Here is a 17,165-nt window from a genome sequence, read left to right on the forward strand (position 1 = left end):
AAACAATTAAAAAAAGAACTGAGGCTGGCCAGCATGACAGTGCATGCCTTTAATGCCAGCACTCTGGAGGCAAAGGCAGGTAGCTCTGAGTTCAAGGACAGTCTCTGGTCTGCATAGCAAGTTCTAGGATGGCCTGAGCTACACAGAAACCCAGAAAGGTGTCTATGTAGAAAAACAAAACAACAACAACAAAAAAATCAAACCAAACAGAACTGAGGCTATAACTGGAGAACTCCACCCTCCCCTGCATACTTGAAGCTAAAGAAGCAAGTGGCCTGCTGCACCAGCATCTAGAGTACAATGGCCGCAGGGAAGCCCTTGATTTTAGCCAAGAGGCCTAGAAGCTAATAGGGAAGGCAGAACTGGCCTGCAGTGTTCACCAGACACCTGGGTTTGCAGACAGAGCCACCCTTTTTCTGCAGAGCTGTTCCCAGGGGGAGGCAGAGTGACATAGCATTTTTGCAGGCCAGCTTTGGAATTATCTCCTATGCCCATCCCCCAGCTTTCTGACTCTGGTCAAATTCTCAACTCTTATGGACCTGTTTCCTGACAACACAAATGTGGACTACATAGCTGTCAGACAGTGAGATGATGTCTGGCTTGGAGCCCTAAGAGACACAGCAAGTGATCAACAAGTATTGGTTTCTATGTATCATTATTCTGTTTCTATAACACTTTGTCAGTGGCCAGGCAGTGCAATCCTGGTGGCTCATGCCTCAACCCCAGGATTCTGGAGGCAGAGGCAGGAGGATAACCACATGTTCAAGGTTACCTTGGTCTACAAAGTAAATTCCAGGCTAACTGGGGTTATATAGGGAGATTCTATTTGTTAAAACAGAATAAAACAAACAAAAACAAAATGAAACAAAAACACAGTTTCTTCCAGTCAGGCCCTTTGGTGCCCCTCAGAGGTAAATCTACAAAATGGTCTTCTAGGAGCTATGAAGCAAGCAGCAAGGGAAAGGAACAAGAATGAGGCTGACCTCCACTAGAATCCTGTCTTTGTTTCTCACTAGCTTTGTAGCCTTGGACAAATTACTCAACTTTTCAGAACCACATTCTAAACTGCAAAATGGAGAGAGAATATATTCCCTACAGGAGGGGTGTGAAGCAATGAATACAAAATCAAGTGGACAGACAGCAGGGTTCTAGAATCAGAGCTCAACAGTTGGCTTTGCTCCCAGACCAGATCCTGCTTGGTGTTAAATGGTCTGGCAGTCAAGTCCCTCACAGCTAGAGATTTCTGGGGTGCAGAGCTCCACCTATAGCCCACTCCAAAGGTATTCAAACAGCCACCATCAAGTAGGCCCCCAAACAACGAACTAACTGACAGGCTTCAAGATCCCAGGCCAAGAACAAGACAGCTCACGTAGTGGGCAATTTCAGGCCAAGCTGAGGGCAGGAGTCATAGCCACAGGACTCCACCCCTGAAACTGGCCATCAGCAGCACAGTACCTTTCCCAACTGAGACGCAATGTGGCACAAATGACCTCTGACAAGGTTTGTGGTCAGGGTACCAAAAATGATGCTTAAGTCGTGGAAGTGCATCAGGAGGGGCCCAGCTTTCAGGTCTGCATACAGTGTTCTTCCAATACAGTGGCAGGCCCTGGGTGTGAATCAGACTGACAGCAGGAAGGAATGCGGGACATGTCACTAGGGCCCTGCAAATAGTTACTGCAGGTAGTGTCATAGCCAGACAGGAGGAAGGTCAGGAACACACAGTGACTGTCCATGAACCAACGCTTTAGTCAGCTGTCTCTGGCCAAAGCTGCAGTCTTCCGCACTCCATGCAGCAGGCTGTCTCCGTACGCCTTCCATGCTGCGGCTGCCCAGTTCTTACTCAGCGCTCCACTGCTGTCTACAAATTCAGCTCACCTTCAGCCTGGCGTTGATACCCCCCACCTCTGACCTCAACCTGGTTCTCCAGGTTTTCTCTCCCTACCTTCCCCCCACCGCAGCTGCACCCTTCACTTCGAGAAGCTCATGCTCTTCACGCTGCTCTGAGCTCCTTCACTGTAAATGTCCTCCTTCCTATTTAGATACTGTCAGGACTGAATCTAGGCATGGTGGCGGCGCACACCTCTACCCAGCGCTAGGGAGGCTGAGGCAGGGGCATCTCTAGAGTTTGAGACCAGTATGAGTTACAGAGCAAGACGATGTCCCAAACCAAAAACTTCCAACGCCCTTAAAGAGTGTTGGCAAACCCTTGGCAAACTACGCCGTAACTTGACTTCCAGGTGAAAATCTCTGGCTCCTCCCACTTATAACTTCCAACAGTACTTTCTTTTTCTCTTGGGGGTAGTATGGAGGATTGAACCCAAGGCCTCCCCTGTGGTGGGCAAGCATTACAACACTGAGCTATACTCGTAGCCCTCCTTACTAAAGTGCACAGGCTGCCCTGGAACTCCTGACCTCCCGATCTTTCTGCCTCAGCCTCCCAAGTGTACAAGTTTACAAGTGTGAGCTACCATGACCAGCCGGGAGAAGTTTCAAGTTCAATATGGAGGATGCACGCTGAAGACCCAATTCTGTGAGGAATCAAATCAGGTCCTCACTAAATGACCTAATTGGAAAGCAGGAATTATACAGTGGCAAATGTGTAGTCTCAGATCATGCACAAAGCCGAGGCCAAAGCTAGCCAATGACTCTTGCAGGAAAGACGAGCCTGAAAAATTCTCTGAGCTCCAGATCGCTTCAGCGTAAAAATGGGGACGACTGAGAAGGAAAAATGACAGTCTACATAAAGCCTCGGCCCCAGGCACCGCAACTTAAGGAGTGGACTGCTACTTTTCCGTTATTAACGAGGAGGCTCTCCAGCCAGGTGGGGTGTTTTGCACACCTTTAATGCCAGCACTGGGGAGCCGGAAGCAGACAAATGAATCTCAGTGAGTTTAAAGCCACCCAGGTCTACTACACAGGGCGTTCCAGGCCAGCCACGGCTACACACACAGCGATACCTCGTCTCTCAAACAGATAAATAACCAGGCGCCCTCAACCAATCGCCTCGAGGGGCACATCTTAAGAACCTGCAGGCAAATTCTAGGCGTCCGTGGTATGCCACAGAGCTTCAGGCTTCTAGGTCTACCACTTCCACGGAGGAGCCAACTGTGAAACGCGGATAAAAACCTAGCGACACCACCGACGTCGCCGAGTCCTGCCACTCGGGAAGCAGCCCGCCCAAAAATCACCCCCTTCCACTGCCCACAGAGGCTCGCGCACGCCGCCTCAGCCTACGCGGCCTTGGCCGAGAGCTTTCCGGCAACCGGGCCTCGGGTGACCCTGCCCGCGGCCATAGCCGCCAGGGCGCCAGCGACCCGCTACCACGCCGCAGACCCTGCTCCCAGTGGGGTACGCTGGCGGCTCCGACTCTGCCTCCCTTCCCGAACACCCCAATCAGGGTCTCACCATGGCGGCCGCTCCACCTTAGGGAACCGGGTGTCGTTTCCCGACCCCGTGGGGCCAGCTCAAGGGCTGCTCGTGGGTCAGAGGTCAAGGGAGACCGCAGAGCGCGTGCGCAAGGCGGCGACGCACTTCCAGGGGCGTGGCTCGCGGCACAGTGGTGTGGGCGGGGCCTCGGGATCAGGGCCTGGGCGGGCTTTGGGCGGCCCTAGACTGGGTACAGTTCGGTGTTCTTGGGACTCCTGCACCAAGTCGCTGTTTCTTCCCTTATTTTTCCAAAATATTTAGGAAGACGCCATTATATGAAACAAGCTAAAGTAATAAAGGGCTGGATGTCAAATTCCCTGTACTATTTAAGAAAACTAGGTATATCAAAATAGGTTTTATTCCAGATTCCTCTCACTTGTGAAGCTCCTTGCTGGACACGGAGGGGCTCATTTGCACCCAGGTCTGTAATCTAATGCCATTTTTTTCCGTGAGGCCCATCAAGTTCCCCTCTACACTGATATGCCCACCACCCTGATTTCGAACGAGTAAGGTGTGCTTTAAACAACAGATATTTATTTTCTGATGGTTCTGTTTTTTTGTTTTGTTTTGTTCTTTGAGACAGAGTATCTCTGTGTGGCCCTGGCTGACCTGGAACTTACTATGTAGACTAGCCTGGCCTTCAGCTCACAGAGATCCACCTTCCTCTGCCTAGGATTAGAGGTGTGCACCATGGCTGCCCAGCTGGTTCTGGAATTTTTATGTTCAAGATGATCATGTCAGGTTTGGTTTCTAGTTCAGCTTCTATGCTTGTCTTGCAAAGGGTTCTCTTCAAGTCCTCATAAGACCTTCTCTGGTCTCAGTGTCTATATGTTTGTTCGTAGCAGTTTTATCAAGACACCATAATTGCCTGGAGTGGTGGCCCATGCCTGCAATCCCAGTATTCAGGGAGGCAGAGGCAGGTGGATCTCAGAGTTCAAAGCCAGCCTGGTCTTCGAATCAAGTCCAAGGTAGCCAAGGTTACACGGAGAAAACGTGTATCGAAAACCAAACAAACAAACAAACAAACAAAAAGACACTCATAATCCACACAACTGACAGTTTCACCTTTTGGAGTGCACAGTTCAGTTCTGCCATCATTACATCAGCATCTAGTTGAGAACATTTTTACCCAACAGTCATGTCCCTACTCTGGAAGGTACTCATTTGCAGTTAGTGTCTATGTGTTTGTTCTGGGCAGTCCACAGATTCAGAATCTGAACTGTGGGCTTTTGTCACCAGCTTATCCCTTCATGCACCAACTGTTCTCTTTTCTTTTTCTTTATGATGTTCTTGTCGTCTGATAGCAGCTCTCAACCTGTGGATCTCAATTCCTTTGGCTAACTTCTATCTCCAAAAAATTTACATTGAAATTCATAACAGTAGCAAAATTACAGTTATGAGGTAGCAACAAAAATAATTTTATGGTGGGGGGGTCACCACAACACATGGAACTGTATGTAAAGGTCGCAGCATTAGGAAGATTGAGAAACACTGCTCTATGACGTATTTTTGCCTTTATTATTTATTTATGCCTTCTCACTCAACTCCCAGTGGGCAGGACATTTATGTCTTTACTCTCTGCTATCAGGACCTGGCAGGCATGCAATGGACACTTATAAATGTTTGGTGAATGAATTTAAGTTAGATTGCTCTAGACCAGTGGTTCTCAATTTTCCTAATGCTGTGGCTCTTTAATACAGATATTCATGTTGTGGTGACCCCCAACCACAAAATTATTTTCATTACTACTTCATAACTCATTTTTAATATCATAAAGTCATAGCAAAATATCATAATGTAAGTATCTGTGTTTTCTGATGGTCTTAGATGACCTATGAAAGGGTCACTCGACCCCCCAAAGGGGTCATGGCCCACGTATTGAGAACCTCTGCTCTAGACCACTGCCCATCCTGCCTTCCTTCCCTCTAGCGCTCCAAACTCTCTCTTCCCTGGGCACACTGCTTAACTTCCTCTTGCTTGTTCTTGGCTCCTTCAGATCTTTGCATTTTCAAAGAACATAAGCATCTCCTTGGGCCCTGACACCCTGCTTGCCCCTGCATCCAAGTCGGTTCCTTTCAATTTTTCCTCATTCTGCTTTCCTATGCACTGTCTGGTTTCCTAGCACAACAAAGCTATAACTCCGTCTTTTCTGTTTATTACAAGTAAACGGAACAAAGTAAAACTAGTATGAAGAGGAGCCAGAACCAAAGCTCTCTCACTCATATGCCTGTCTCCTTCTTTCTAGATTCCCAGAGAGCAGACCAGCACAAGAGGCAGCCAGCTTAGAAAAATTTAATTGCTGAAAACATCCAGAGCATGTATAGGCTGGTTGTCATGGGGGTTCACGCCACTGTGATGAGGCTGTTAGCTCCATGAGACCCTTTCTCCTGACCTCAAGTCAGGGGAAGCGGGGCAGATGGTACTAGGCCTCTGAGAGGAAGCTGCTCCCAACAGCCTGGTGGGGGACCAGCCCCCCAGGGTCCATGACTGGAGCTGGTGCAGTAGGCAAGATGGTTGGCATGTAGAAAGTGAAGGTGTTAGAGGAAACCAGCAGAAAGACGAGGGGATGCGGAGCATCCAGAGCTGGCCCAGACATGCTACCGGCATCCACCTCCCACCCACTGGAGCCAGGTGCTACTGGGCAGCTGAGGGCAAACAGCTGCCCCAGCGGGCGGAGGAGCGGACAGTCCCCGGGGTTGTACTGGGCCCAGCAGCAGCGGAAGTACCTGAGGCCTGCAGGAGACCCAGGGCTTCTGGGCTGGATGGGTCTGCCAGGGCCAGAACAGCATTGTCCAGTTTGCAGAGGCGTAAGATGTGGAGGGGCCGCAGGTGGTTCTAAGGGATGGCAGTGGTGGCTGAGGCTGGGAGTGCCTGGTGTGCAGGCTAGTCCTGGGGTGAGAGACCAGGAAGCAGCTAAGAGGGCCTGGGAAGTGAGGGTACCCGCCACAGCATTCACAGGAGGAACAGTGCTGTTGGCTAAGGAGGCAGGATCCAACTGTCACTCACCCATTCATCTTCATCCACCCCTTCAAAGGAGTCCTGGGGCAATGGGTCTTCTCTGTTCCCCAGCTTTGCCACCATGGCATTCAGTAGCTGTGAAAATGGATAGGAGAGACACTGAAAGAAATGACTCTCTTACTTCAATAACTTAAAACCCCAGTTTTAACCCCAGCAATGCCATTTCAGTTAGAACTCTATGAAGCTGCTGGTTTGCATTGCAAAACACAGTAAAACGGGGTCAGAGGCAAGAGACTGTAGCGTGTGATATCTGACCCAGGACTGCTGTCCCCGTGTACTGCTTCAAAGGCTCAAATGTACAGTAGGCTCACCATGGGCTTAGCTCTCCAATCTTTAACTTCGGCTGGGTTAGGGATGGCTAGAATGTGTGTCTCTTGCTGCCCTCCCTGGCTTCCTGTGCCCTGGAGACAGCAAAATGCCGCTCGGTGTGGCCCCTCCCCAACGGCTGGTGTGGAAACAAGCATGAGACATGGTTTGTCCTGCCATCTGGGTTGGTGACCTGGCAGATAACCAAGCACATGGAGGACACCATCTGCACTGCATAGCCAACCCTCTCGGCAAGGCCCACCTCTTCCTTCTTTTGTTGGTCAGACTTCTCTTCCAAGTACTGTGCTGAGGATGGGGCTCTTCGGGCAGGGGCCTCACGGGGGGCTTGGCTCACTGGGTGAAGCAAGGACAGGCATCAAAGAAGGTTGATTCTTTTTAGAATCACCCCACCCCCACAGTGATTCTGTGGCAGAGATCAAAGAAATGGCATTAACAGGTATTAAAGCCCCTGATCACCAGGCCTGCCCAAAGCACCAGGGTATATATATGTAAGAGTACCGCATGAGTTAAGTATGTAACACATGCATGTATGTGTGTTTGTATGTGTGTTATGTATGTGTATACAGGTATACATGTGTGCTAGGATAAAACACAGGACACAGACCTTGCCCTGCAGGGGTTCGGACACTGGGTCTGGAGACATGTCCAGCATCCTTAGGAAAGCCGGAGGTATCAATACGGCAGCAGGAATGAAGGACTGTATTTGGACCTTCCGTTCCTTCCTTCCACCACTATCCAGGTCTCCCTCCCTTCTTTTCTCGCCATTTAGTCCTTACAGTACCTGGGGTCATGCCAGGGGGCTGCAAACTCAGTAGTTGGGGCTGTCCATTAGCACCCCCTAGCCAGGCTTTGGCACTGAGTACTGGCTCCCAGCTCACAGCTGTGTCCGGGAACACATCATCCTGGAAGAACTCTTTCTGCAGAAGGGAGGGGGAGGGCTGTCCTGAGACACAGACCAGGGGCCCAGGACACACAAGTTGTGAGACCTGGCCCTACCCACACCGACATTCACATGCTTTGCAGAATTTCAGTAGACTATGAAGGCGGATGTCCCTAAGAAGTAGACAGCAGGGAGGTTTACATGAAAGGACAGATAAGAACCTAAGTTTCTGGGCCCCTGGCCAGCCACAAAAACAGGAGACTGAGTTTTTGACCCAAACTCACCCTGACTCGGGGCAGCCGGAAAGCAACAGGCTCCAAGGAAGTCTGCCGTAGCCGGAGGCATCGGGCAAACTCCACCTCCCGAATGTCACACTCAGTCTTGGGCAGAAGGACAAAGCCCTAGAGGAAGCGAGGAAGCGAACACTAGAGCCAAGAGCCCCTTGCTGGAAACAGAGCATCCTAGAGCAGCAGAATTCCTTAGGCCAGGACCGTGATCTGCCCTTTGGTAGATGTGCCCATAGGCTCGCATATTTGAATTCTTGGGTGTCAGATGGTGGAACTATTTGGTAAGGATTAGGAGGTGTGGCCTTGCTGGAAGAAGTATGTCACTGTGAATTGGCTTCATGCCATTCTACAATTAGCTCTCCCTCTCTTTCTACCTGCTGCCACTCTCCCTATCATGATGGCCACAAACTTACCCTCTGAAACAGTACACAAGCTCACAATTAAATATGTTCTTTGTAGCTTGCCTTGGTCACGGTTTCTCTTCACAGCAACAGGAAAGTAACCGAGACAGTAGTGGTGTGCTGTCAATGGGAACAGCTAGTGCCTTTGAGGGGAAAACACCACACATGCAGCACTGGCCTATTTCTATAGGGGACAAAGTCCCACCATGTCCTACTTCAAGCAGTTGAAAAGGAATATACCATTTGCCATTGTGGAATAGGTCCCCTGCATGAGTTTAACCCACATGCATACCACATTAAGAAAGCAACTAAACAGAAATTTGTTTCTTTGGACATCTTTGTTTGATTGACTGAGACAGTTTCACTATAGCACCCAGGTGGGTCTCAACTCATGATCCTCTTACCTTGGCCTCCAGAGGGCTGGTATGACAACCATGTACCACGATGCCTGGTTTATTTAACTTGACATTATATAGTTTAATTTTTAGTGATGGCTGAATGTAAGCCAGCTTTCAAAATTCCTATATTATTGCAGTCAGCTATACCAGATGCTTGGCACAGCTCTAGACAGGACCTTGACTCCCTTGACCCCTCAATAGGTCTTGCACTTCCGCACATGGCCACAAGGGGGCGCGGGAACCTTGCAGTCCAACTTTGGGACAGAAGGTTCAGCGGTGAGGTTGGCATCACCTTGTGAGGGTCAGGTGATGTGAAGCTGTTGCACTCCAAGAAGAAAGGGGCCTCCGGGAGCACCTCATACAGGAACACACGGGTATCGCCCTGGGGAACACAGGGTAGGGTATGAAAGTGAGGCAGCCAGCTACACTAGACCCTGCCCCACACCCAGCCAGTCCATTCCAGCCAACCTTGCCAGTGAGAAGCACCAGGCCAGTGTCAGGGTCATAGCTGGGAAGCAGGGTGGAGGGAGCTACATCCAGGCCCAGCACTGCTGAAGGGCCTTCTGCCAGGGCATCAGCTGTGTACAACTGTAGCTGGCGCTCACTTCGGCTGCCAGGAAGTCGGGGGAGAGCAGATCCTTAGAGCTGAAGAGGCCTGGGGAAGGGCAAAAACTCCCACAGGGACCCTGCTCCTTTCTGGGCTGGCCAGCAGTCACAGGAGACGTCTAGCCCTTAGAAGTGGCCTGGCTGGGGAGACAGTGTCCAACCCCTGGCTTGGCCTCTACTTCCTCACCTCCTGGTTTGTCCTCTATACACCCTGACCCCAGTGCCTATCCTGGCCTGCTGCTGTCTCCTGTCTGGCCTTCTCCCCTCACATTCTATTTTGTAATCTCAGCTCCAGCAGGGCTAGACATTCTCCTTGCAGTCCAGCCTTTCTTCTCAGGTGTGGGTGACCTAGGTCATGACACCTTCCTTGAGGAGGCCCTCCCCAACCCATGATCCAAAGTGCCTGCTGCCTACCCCACAGGCCTCTCCTGCAGCCTTGCTTCTGTTCCCCGTGTCTCCATCAGGCATGGCTTCCTAGGCCTGATCTCACCTTCTGAATCCCGTTAATACATATTCCTTCTCTGAAACTTTCTCCCCCTACAGAACACGTGCCTATCTATTCATCCATCTAATCATTCATGAATTCATCTATTTATCATTCTAGACATCCACTGATCCACTTATATACATACCTACCTACCCCCTTTTTCATTCATTGTTCTATTTAACACATATCATTCAGGAACTGAGGGGTGGGAACAGTTTTTGTCTCTTTGTTTGTTTGTTACTATTTTACTTTGAGACAGGGTCTGTCTATTATGTAGTCCTGGCTGTCCTTGAATTCCTTATATATTCAGTCCTCAAACTCACAAACACCTGTGCTGGGATTTAAGGCATGCACCATCATGCCCGGCTGTGGGAAATTTTTGCAAGCCCGACAGATGTTGCGACCTTGGGAAAAGCAAAATCAAATAGCTGATGAAGCCTGGGGACGGTAGTCCCTAAGTCCTCACCTGTCAAAACCAGATACCAGCAGACAATGACCATCACACACCCAGACAATGCGGGCTCCGCGGCCACCTTCAGGTCCTGGACCTTCCTGTTGAGACACATCGCATGAAACTCAGTCAAAGGCCCCCTCCAAATGGGTAATAGGGAACTTTTGCCTTTAGCCCAAAGGTTTTTACCTATAGGGAACAGAGTTGCTCTAAGGCTTCTAAAGCCTGAGCCCTTCCCCCACTGCTCCTACATGCTTACCTGCAGGGGTACAGGGCTGCTCCGGGGCTCATAGACCCGCACATGCCCATCCTTGCATACAGTGGCCAACTGCTGCCCATTTGGACTCCAGGCCAAGCTAAAAATCTGGGGACAGACAAGGGCATAAGAGGTGGCCTCTCCTTTCACTGCTGACCCCTGCCTCTGCAGCTGTCCTACCTGGTCCTGATGGCCCTGCAGCCTCAGCCGCTCAACTCTAGCCTGAAGGTCCCAGATACGAATGGTTAGGTCGTAGGAAGAGGAAGCCAGTATGTCAGCAGCCAAGGGATGGAAGCGCAGAGAGTAGATCTTTTCCGTGTGGCCTGGAGAGGACCAGGAGGTGATGCTGAGTCCCTGGGAAGCCAGTGCCCCCACGGCCTCTATCTACTAGGGCCCTCTAACCTGTGAGCACAGACTCAGGTGTGGTGAGAACATTCTTGAGACCTTCAGGGGGCACCCGCCACAGTCGGATCCGGGCATCCTCCCCAGCTGTGGAAAGAGGAGTATGTCTTTACTGTAGGGCCAGAGATTACCTGGCTTTCCTGAACACTCATGGTCTGGAGCCTTCTCTCACCCCTGGGCACCCAGGCTCCTTACCCACAGCAAGACGGTGTGGGTCAAAGGGGTCCCAGGCCAGATCCATTACAGCTGTCCCATTCTGCAGTGTAGGCAATGCTGTGTCAGGCAGGCGGCCTGGCTTCTGCAGCTGTGGAAGAAACCCACACCCCAGGTGGCATATCAGAACCAGGCACGAAAGCCAGTCTCAGGAAAACAGGTGCCTGGGCCCCACCTTCTAACACAGCCCCACTGTTGGGTGGCCCAAGCTCTCTGCCTAAGCCAGCTTGTGCCGAGCCCTAAGTGCCAACTGTAAGGCCCCAGAAAGTGAGGGCATAGCAGCGTGGAGTGGTGGAAGGAGCTCAGGCTTGGGGCTCAGGCTGCTTGGGTCTTGAACCCTGCTCCACTTACAAAGCTGTGTAACAAGGTCAGGTCACTACACCTCTCTGAACTTCTTCACTCTGATCTGAAAAACGGGGATAATCACGGCACCTACCACATGAGACAGCTGGAATGGTTAGAGGGTATGTTGGGCAAATGCCTGACACAACTCAGTGCGTTGGGGTAGACCCTCAGTGTCCTGCCCTTGCCCACTACAAGGACCTGAAGGGTAACCCTTACCTCAAGCACAGCTACCTGCCCACCACTGCTGAGCAGGGGAACAGCCACATGCAGCCGGTTAGCACAGAAGCCATCGCTTTCACCAGGTGTTGTGAGGTTGAGTCCCTTAAGGTTGGTGATATGGCTGTCTCGGTGGAGGATGCTGCCCTGAGCATGGCGGAATTTAGAACTGGGGCCTAATGGGTAGTGGGGACACAAGCAAGTGTGAGGATGCTGTGTCTGTGCCTCCTGTACCTGGTCTTGGCCACCTGTTGCCCTCATCACCAGGAGGAGCCTGGTGTGGGTCCAGGTAGGCCTCTGTGGGGTTGGCACATGCAGGGTATCCAAAAAGCTTGCCCATGTTCCTCTACAGCCTGAAAACCAGGGGTGCTAGTGGCACAAGCCTGGGTTAGTCTATATAAGGTCTCTCTTTAGGGTGGGTGGACAGAGGAATGGGGCTAGGGCTTGGGGTAGACAGGGTCTTCCTGCCCTGAGCAGCTTACCCAGAAGACTCTGAAGTGATCTCTGACTGGGGCTGGTACCAATGCCACTGGTGCTGGAGAGTGAAGGCCCCAGACTGGATGGTGTGGAGGGCGAGATCAGCGAGCTAGGAGGGGAAGAGAAGCCCTCCTGGAGAGAAGGACGCGGTCAGCCAACAGTCCCTGGGTGTGCTAACCAAGCAGAAAGGGGATGGATGGCCAGTTCCTAGGCCATTGCTCGGCTCCTGAGTTTTGGGACAAGAGGCTGGGCATGAGCCTGCTAAAGCACAAGTCAGGTGGCATTGAAAGAAGGAAATGAGCATTAGACCACGGGGACAGATGAGCCTGCTCATGCCTCCCAGTTTTGTGGGGGGATAGGCCAGTAGTGACAGCTGCCAGCATTTCAAGAACAGCCCTGCTTCTTCTACACCTGCTCAGCTTAGAATACAATGTCAAGTTCTTTCCTATGCCGTGCACACGCCTCCGTCGCTGTGATGCCTGGCAGTTAAAGACCACAAAGGCTATTTAGCAGGTGAGTAGAACACGCCTCTGGACCACTTCACCACCCTACCGTGGTGTCTCAGTAGCCGTAGGGGAGGTGACTTGGTACTTACACTTGGGTCTGTGTCAGCTCTGGGCAGCTCTGCAGGATGGGCCATGTCAGGGGATGGTTCCATAGTGGGCACCAGGGAGGAAATGAAGCTGGGGTGGGGCCGGCGGGCTGGATTGAGGCTGACCTTCTGTACCTGTGGGTTGGGTACAGGTACTTCTGGGTTGGGTAGGCAGGTCACTGGGGGAGGGACATGCTGCCAGGTATGAAAGGAACCCCTGGAGGGGTAGACATGAGGTTAAGAGAACCAAATGGGAACTCCCAGGGGTCGCTGGGTCTGGGGGATAAGAGAGGAGGCGCATGAGCCAGGCTTGGCCCTACCTTCTGGTTGTCCCCAGCCCACCAAGTGTGGGCATCAGAAGCAGGCACAGGGCCGGCTGTGTCTGGAAACAGGTCCTCATGAAACTCCACAGTCTGGTGAGGAACGGGTGGCCAGTCAGTGAGGCCCAAATCCTCCAGGTCCCCAATCCCTTGCCCAGGCTCCACTCACTTTTCGGGGCACGTGGTGGCTGATGGGTATGATGGCTGTGTCACTCAGCTGCAGGACTTGGAGCACCTCGCAACTCATGACATCCAGTGCTCGCCGGGGGACAAGCGCTGCCCCTCGAAGCACACTCTCCAGAATGCACTGGGTCACTGTCAAGGACACCATAGGGATGGTGAGCGGGGGATGGCGGTGGGGGGTGGAAACCGGGGTGGGTGGAAGGGAGGGCGAGGGCTCACCTGGGCTCAGTGCAGGCTGCTGTGGTGTCACTTCGTAGCAGGACAGCTGGTTCTCACCCTGAAACAAATACAGCCTGAGCTCTACCTGACGGCGGGTTGTAGCCCTGCAGCAACCACCCAGAAGCCTTGATTCTGCTGAGCGCTGACCTGCGCCTGGAGAGACTTTCCCTCACTTGCTCATTACTTTATGTGCTGAGCATCAAGGATATACATCAGCATTTATGGCATGCCAACAGCATACCAACACTGTGGTCCTGTCCTCCTGGCAACCCGGGTGAAGATGGCACAGGATTGGGCTGCACTGTTCTCACTTGTTCTTTCGGTGACAGGAAGGAAGAAAATAGCACAAGGCCCTAAAGTCTGAGTCATGTATATGGAGGGCAGCGGGAGGGCTGATCCAGTTTTCTGCTCACCTTTCCTGCCAGGACCAATAGCCCAGTGTCTGGATCCAGCAGGGGTGTCAGAGACCTGGGGAGAGAGGGCGTGGGCTGGATGATAGGTAAGCTGGCAGAAGAGCTGCAAGTCCTCAAATCAGGGACCTGGGAGGTCCTTCAAGCTGTATCTGACCAGATCCCAGATCCTCATTCTCTTCTGCTGGTACTGCCCATATACTAGGCATACCACACACATCCAGCTATTCTGCTTTCCTGCAGTGCTTGCACCGGCCCTGGGCAGTGGGAACTCAGGCCTGACCCTACCCTAGGCACTCATGAGAACTCATACATACATGACATCCTATATTGCTTCAGCCAGCCTAGGAGACCAGCACAAGCAAGGTTAGGAGGGTAGATGCTCCAACCAGGACCCTCTGACCTCCAGTGCCACCTAGGCAGAGTAGAGCTCACTCTAGCCACTGCAGGGATAGGGTGCTACCATCTACTCTATCACCATACATCCTAGAGGCTCAGGTGGCACTGCAGGCTGACTCCAACTCCCAGGCAAAGGCTTCTGAGGCTTCTGGGCTTTCATAGAATCCCCTAAGCTACAGCCCAAGCACGTAGAAAGGACATTCCTGAAGTGAGGTCACGGTGGGAGGGAGAGGGTTGGAGTAGGCTGGGAGCCTACCCAAGGCCAGATTTTTCACTGGCCAAGAACTCCCACCTCCCTGCTTTAGGCCCTGGAGGCCCTTCACATAAAGATCCCAGGCCAGGGAGCATCTCCTTGCCATGACCTCCTACTGAGGGAGGGGTGTCAGAAGAATTTGAGAGCCTTCTGGTTTGTGGGGTTTTTTTTGTTTTTTTTTACATAGGGTTTCTTTGTTTAGCCCTAGCTGTCCTGGAACTTGCTTTGTAGACCAGGCTGGCCCTCAAAACTCAAGAGATCCAACTGCCTCTGCCTCCCAAGTGCTGGCTGGGATTAAGGGCTTGTGCCAAACAGCTGGCTGTGAGAATTTATCACTTGCTCCTGGCCTTGACCTCTGACACACTCACAAACAGTGCTCCATCCCTGTTGAGGTACCCCAGCAGGGCCGGCTGTCCAGGCCTCGCCTCCCCTGCCTACTAGTGTTCTGCCAGGAGCCACAGAGTGGGTGGAGAGCTGGGTGGGGCCCCCCAAGTGTCTGCAATTCTTGGAGGGCCTAAGCTGGTAACTTGTGAGTAATACAGGCCCTAATTACCTCACGATGGCAGGGCACGCTGGCCTCACTGCTGCCCTTCTCCACTCAGCCTGACCCCTGCCTGCCACAGTAGAAGGCAGGTAAGGGATAAGGGTGGTAAGGGGCTTAGGGTCTTCCTGCAAGACTGGAGTTGACATTAGAACCCCTGCAGCTTTCATTTGGCTTTACTCATTTATTCATTTATAATCATCCATTCATTCTCTTGATGAACTAGCCTATGCTCAACCCCCAGCTCAGCCTGATGATGTGAATAAAGGGGAGTACTACAGACCCCATGCCAATCCTGAAGGCACCCAGCTGCTCTACAGGGCAGATACGATCTCGTAACTAAACACATGAAAGCAGGGCTCTCTGAGGTTGTGCAGGGGTAGGCAGGACTGTGTGGTCTCAGCTCGGCCACCAGGGAGTGGGTGTTTCTTCAATTCCAACGTGAGGGAAAAGCCATCACAGGGGATAGAGTTCCAGACAAGGAGAACATTACATGCACAGGGCTTATGGTAGCTATTGGATTAAGGACTTTTGAGGGATAGGAAAGGTGATGTACGTAGTGGCCTGGCCAGTGAGATGATGACTGAGGCGCAGGTGGGCAGGGCCAGGTGAAACAGCTTGGTGAATCAGGAGTTCTGTCACTAGTAAGTGATAAGCAATTAGGAGAAGGTGCTTATTTTGTTTGTTTTGTGAAGCTAGGGACAGAATTCAAGGCCTTATGCATGCTAGGCAAATTGTTCTACCATCTAGATCCTACGAGTTAAACAAAGTAGGGTGGGAGCAAGATGGCACCGAGATGGGGTCACACACTCCTAAGAAAGAAAAGGTTCAGAAAATTAGGAACCAAAGGAGCATAGGGGCTGGAGCAGAGGTGGGGGACAGGCCTCTGTGGCCTTCTGTTGTACTCCCAGGGAGAGAATGTGAGAAGAACCTCGTGAACTCCACTGGAGCAGTTCACCAGCTCTCAAAAACCACCTCCTGAAGAAGAATGGCCAGGCCTCCCCTCATCCCACTCCCTCAGCACCTGCTCACTGACTCAGGTGTTGGGGGGTGGGAGCAGGAAGTCACAGAAGGCAGGGCTAGCTCCTCTGACAGGTCAGGCCAGTCCTCCTTGCCTCAGGCAGAGCCATCTGGACATCTCTGCTAGGCAGGAGCAGCCTGCTGCCCACTGGCCAGGACGGGCAGGGAAATGGGGTCACAGCACCCAACACTATCAGCCAACAGCTGGCACAGGCCTGGTTCTAGGCCTTGTGAAGACAGCCAAGCTGCATCTGGGTCCAGAATGCAGAAGACACACCTTGACTTGACAGAAGGCCAGATGGGAAGGGATTCAGTATCAACATCTTTCCTATTGCTATGGTCTCTAGGCTTGCTACCCTGAATGGCTCTTACTCTGACACCAGGCCAGAGTAAACCCTATGTAAAAAACCCCAAGTCCAGAGTCTGAGAGAGCCAAAGGCCCGAGGCTACCCCTAACCAGAAGACTGAGGAAATGGTGTTATCTACCAGATGGTGAGACGTGACTTTGATCTGATGTCACAAGCTCTACCAAGTGCCTTATGATGGTCCTGTGAAAGGACAGGGCTGGGCTTGTTGGGAGAAAGCAGCTCTTGAACTCCTCTGGTGTTGCTTCCATCCATGGCCCCAGACAGCTTGGCAATGCCCCTTATCAAAAGCGGTCCAGCCTGGGCCAAAGGCATGCCACATTCTCTTCCTTTGTAGGGCTCTTTGGAGGGGTGGTACCTGGACAGCAACAATGAGAAGCTAGACAAGTTGGGGTATACTAGAAGCTGCCCATGAGTTCTGGGAGGATGGGGCCTCAGAGAACTCATGGCTCATGGGAAGAGGCTTGGGGTAGCCTGAGTCACATAGCGAGCGCTTGTGTGTTCACTCATTTTTGTTGGTACTGGGTGTAAATCTAGAGGCTTATTTATCTCAAGTGGTCTACCACTGAGATAGACCCTCAGACTTCTGTTTTGAGAAAGGTCTTACGGAGTTTTTCAGAGCAGCTGGGATGACAGACCTGACTCACAACAATCAGTGATTTTGGAGCCTGCC

General features: G+C 51.9%; 1 protein-coding gene across 4 annotated transcripts in view; it reads right to left on the bottom strand.

The window, feature by feature from the left end:
- Coro7 (coronin 7) overlaps positions 1 to 17,165 on the bottom strand; it is a 63,778-nt gene that overhangs the window by 4,048 nt on the left and 42,565 nt on the right. The window contains exons 10-28 of one of the 4 annotated variants that reach the window (XM_021632418.2): positions 13,918 to 13,972; positions 13,505 to 13,562; positions 13,272 to 13,417; positions 13,103 to 13,195; positions 12,786 to 12,917; positions 12,196 to 12,322; positions 11,714 to 11,889; positions 11,135 to 11,243; positions 10,940 to 11,026; positions 10,718 to 10,860; positions 10,541 to 10,645; positions 10,297 to 10,382; positions 9,206 to 9,347; positions 9,030 to 9,119; positions 7,936 to 8,052; positions 7,553 to 7,688; positions 7,013 to 7,104; positions 6,433 to 6,519; positions 5,703 to 6,315 (exon numbers count right to left, since the gene is read on the bottom strand). In XM_021632418.2, the coding sequence (XP_021488093.1) occupies positions 6,310 to 6,315; positions 6,433 to 6,519; positions 7,013 to 7,104; positions 7,553 to 7,688; positions 7,936 to 8,052; positions 9,030 to 9,119; positions 9,206 to 9,347; positions 10,297 to 10,382; positions 10,541 to 10,645; positions 10,718 to 10,860; positions 10,940 to 11,026; positions 11,135 to 11,243; positions 11,714 to 11,889; positions 12,196 to 12,322; positions 12,786 to 12,917; positions 13,103 to 13,195; positions 13,272 to 13,417; positions 13,505 to 13,562; positions 13,918 to 13,972 (1,987 nt within the window). In that variant the 3' untranslated portion in view covers positions 5,703 to 6,309. Of the gene's footprint in view, positions 1 to 3,405; positions 3,556 to 5,702; positions 6,316 to 6,432; positions 6,520 to 7,012; positions 7,105 to 7,552; positions 7,689 to 7,935; positions 8,053 to 9,029; positions 9,120 to 9,205; positions 9,348 to 10,296; positions 10,383 to 10,540; positions 10,646 to 10,717; positions 10,861 to 10,939; positions 11,027 to 11,134; positions 11,244 to 11,713; positions 11,890 to 12,195; positions 12,323 to 12,785; positions 12,918 to 13,102; positions 13,196 to 13,271; positions 13,418 to 13,504; positions 13,563 to 13,917; positions 13,973 to 17,165 lie in introns of those variants that run through there. The other 3 variants (XM_060364085.1, XM_021632419.2, XM_060364084.1) reach the window with 3 other exon arrangements.

This window comes from Meriones unguiculatus, chromosome 11 (assembly GCF_030254825.1).
Source record: "Meriones unguiculatus strain TT.TT164.6M chromosome 11, Bangor_MerUng_6.1, whole genome shotgun sequence".
Classification (NCBI taxonomy): Eukaryota; Metazoa; Chordata; class Mammalia; order Rodentia; family Muridae; genus Meriones; species Meriones unguiculatus.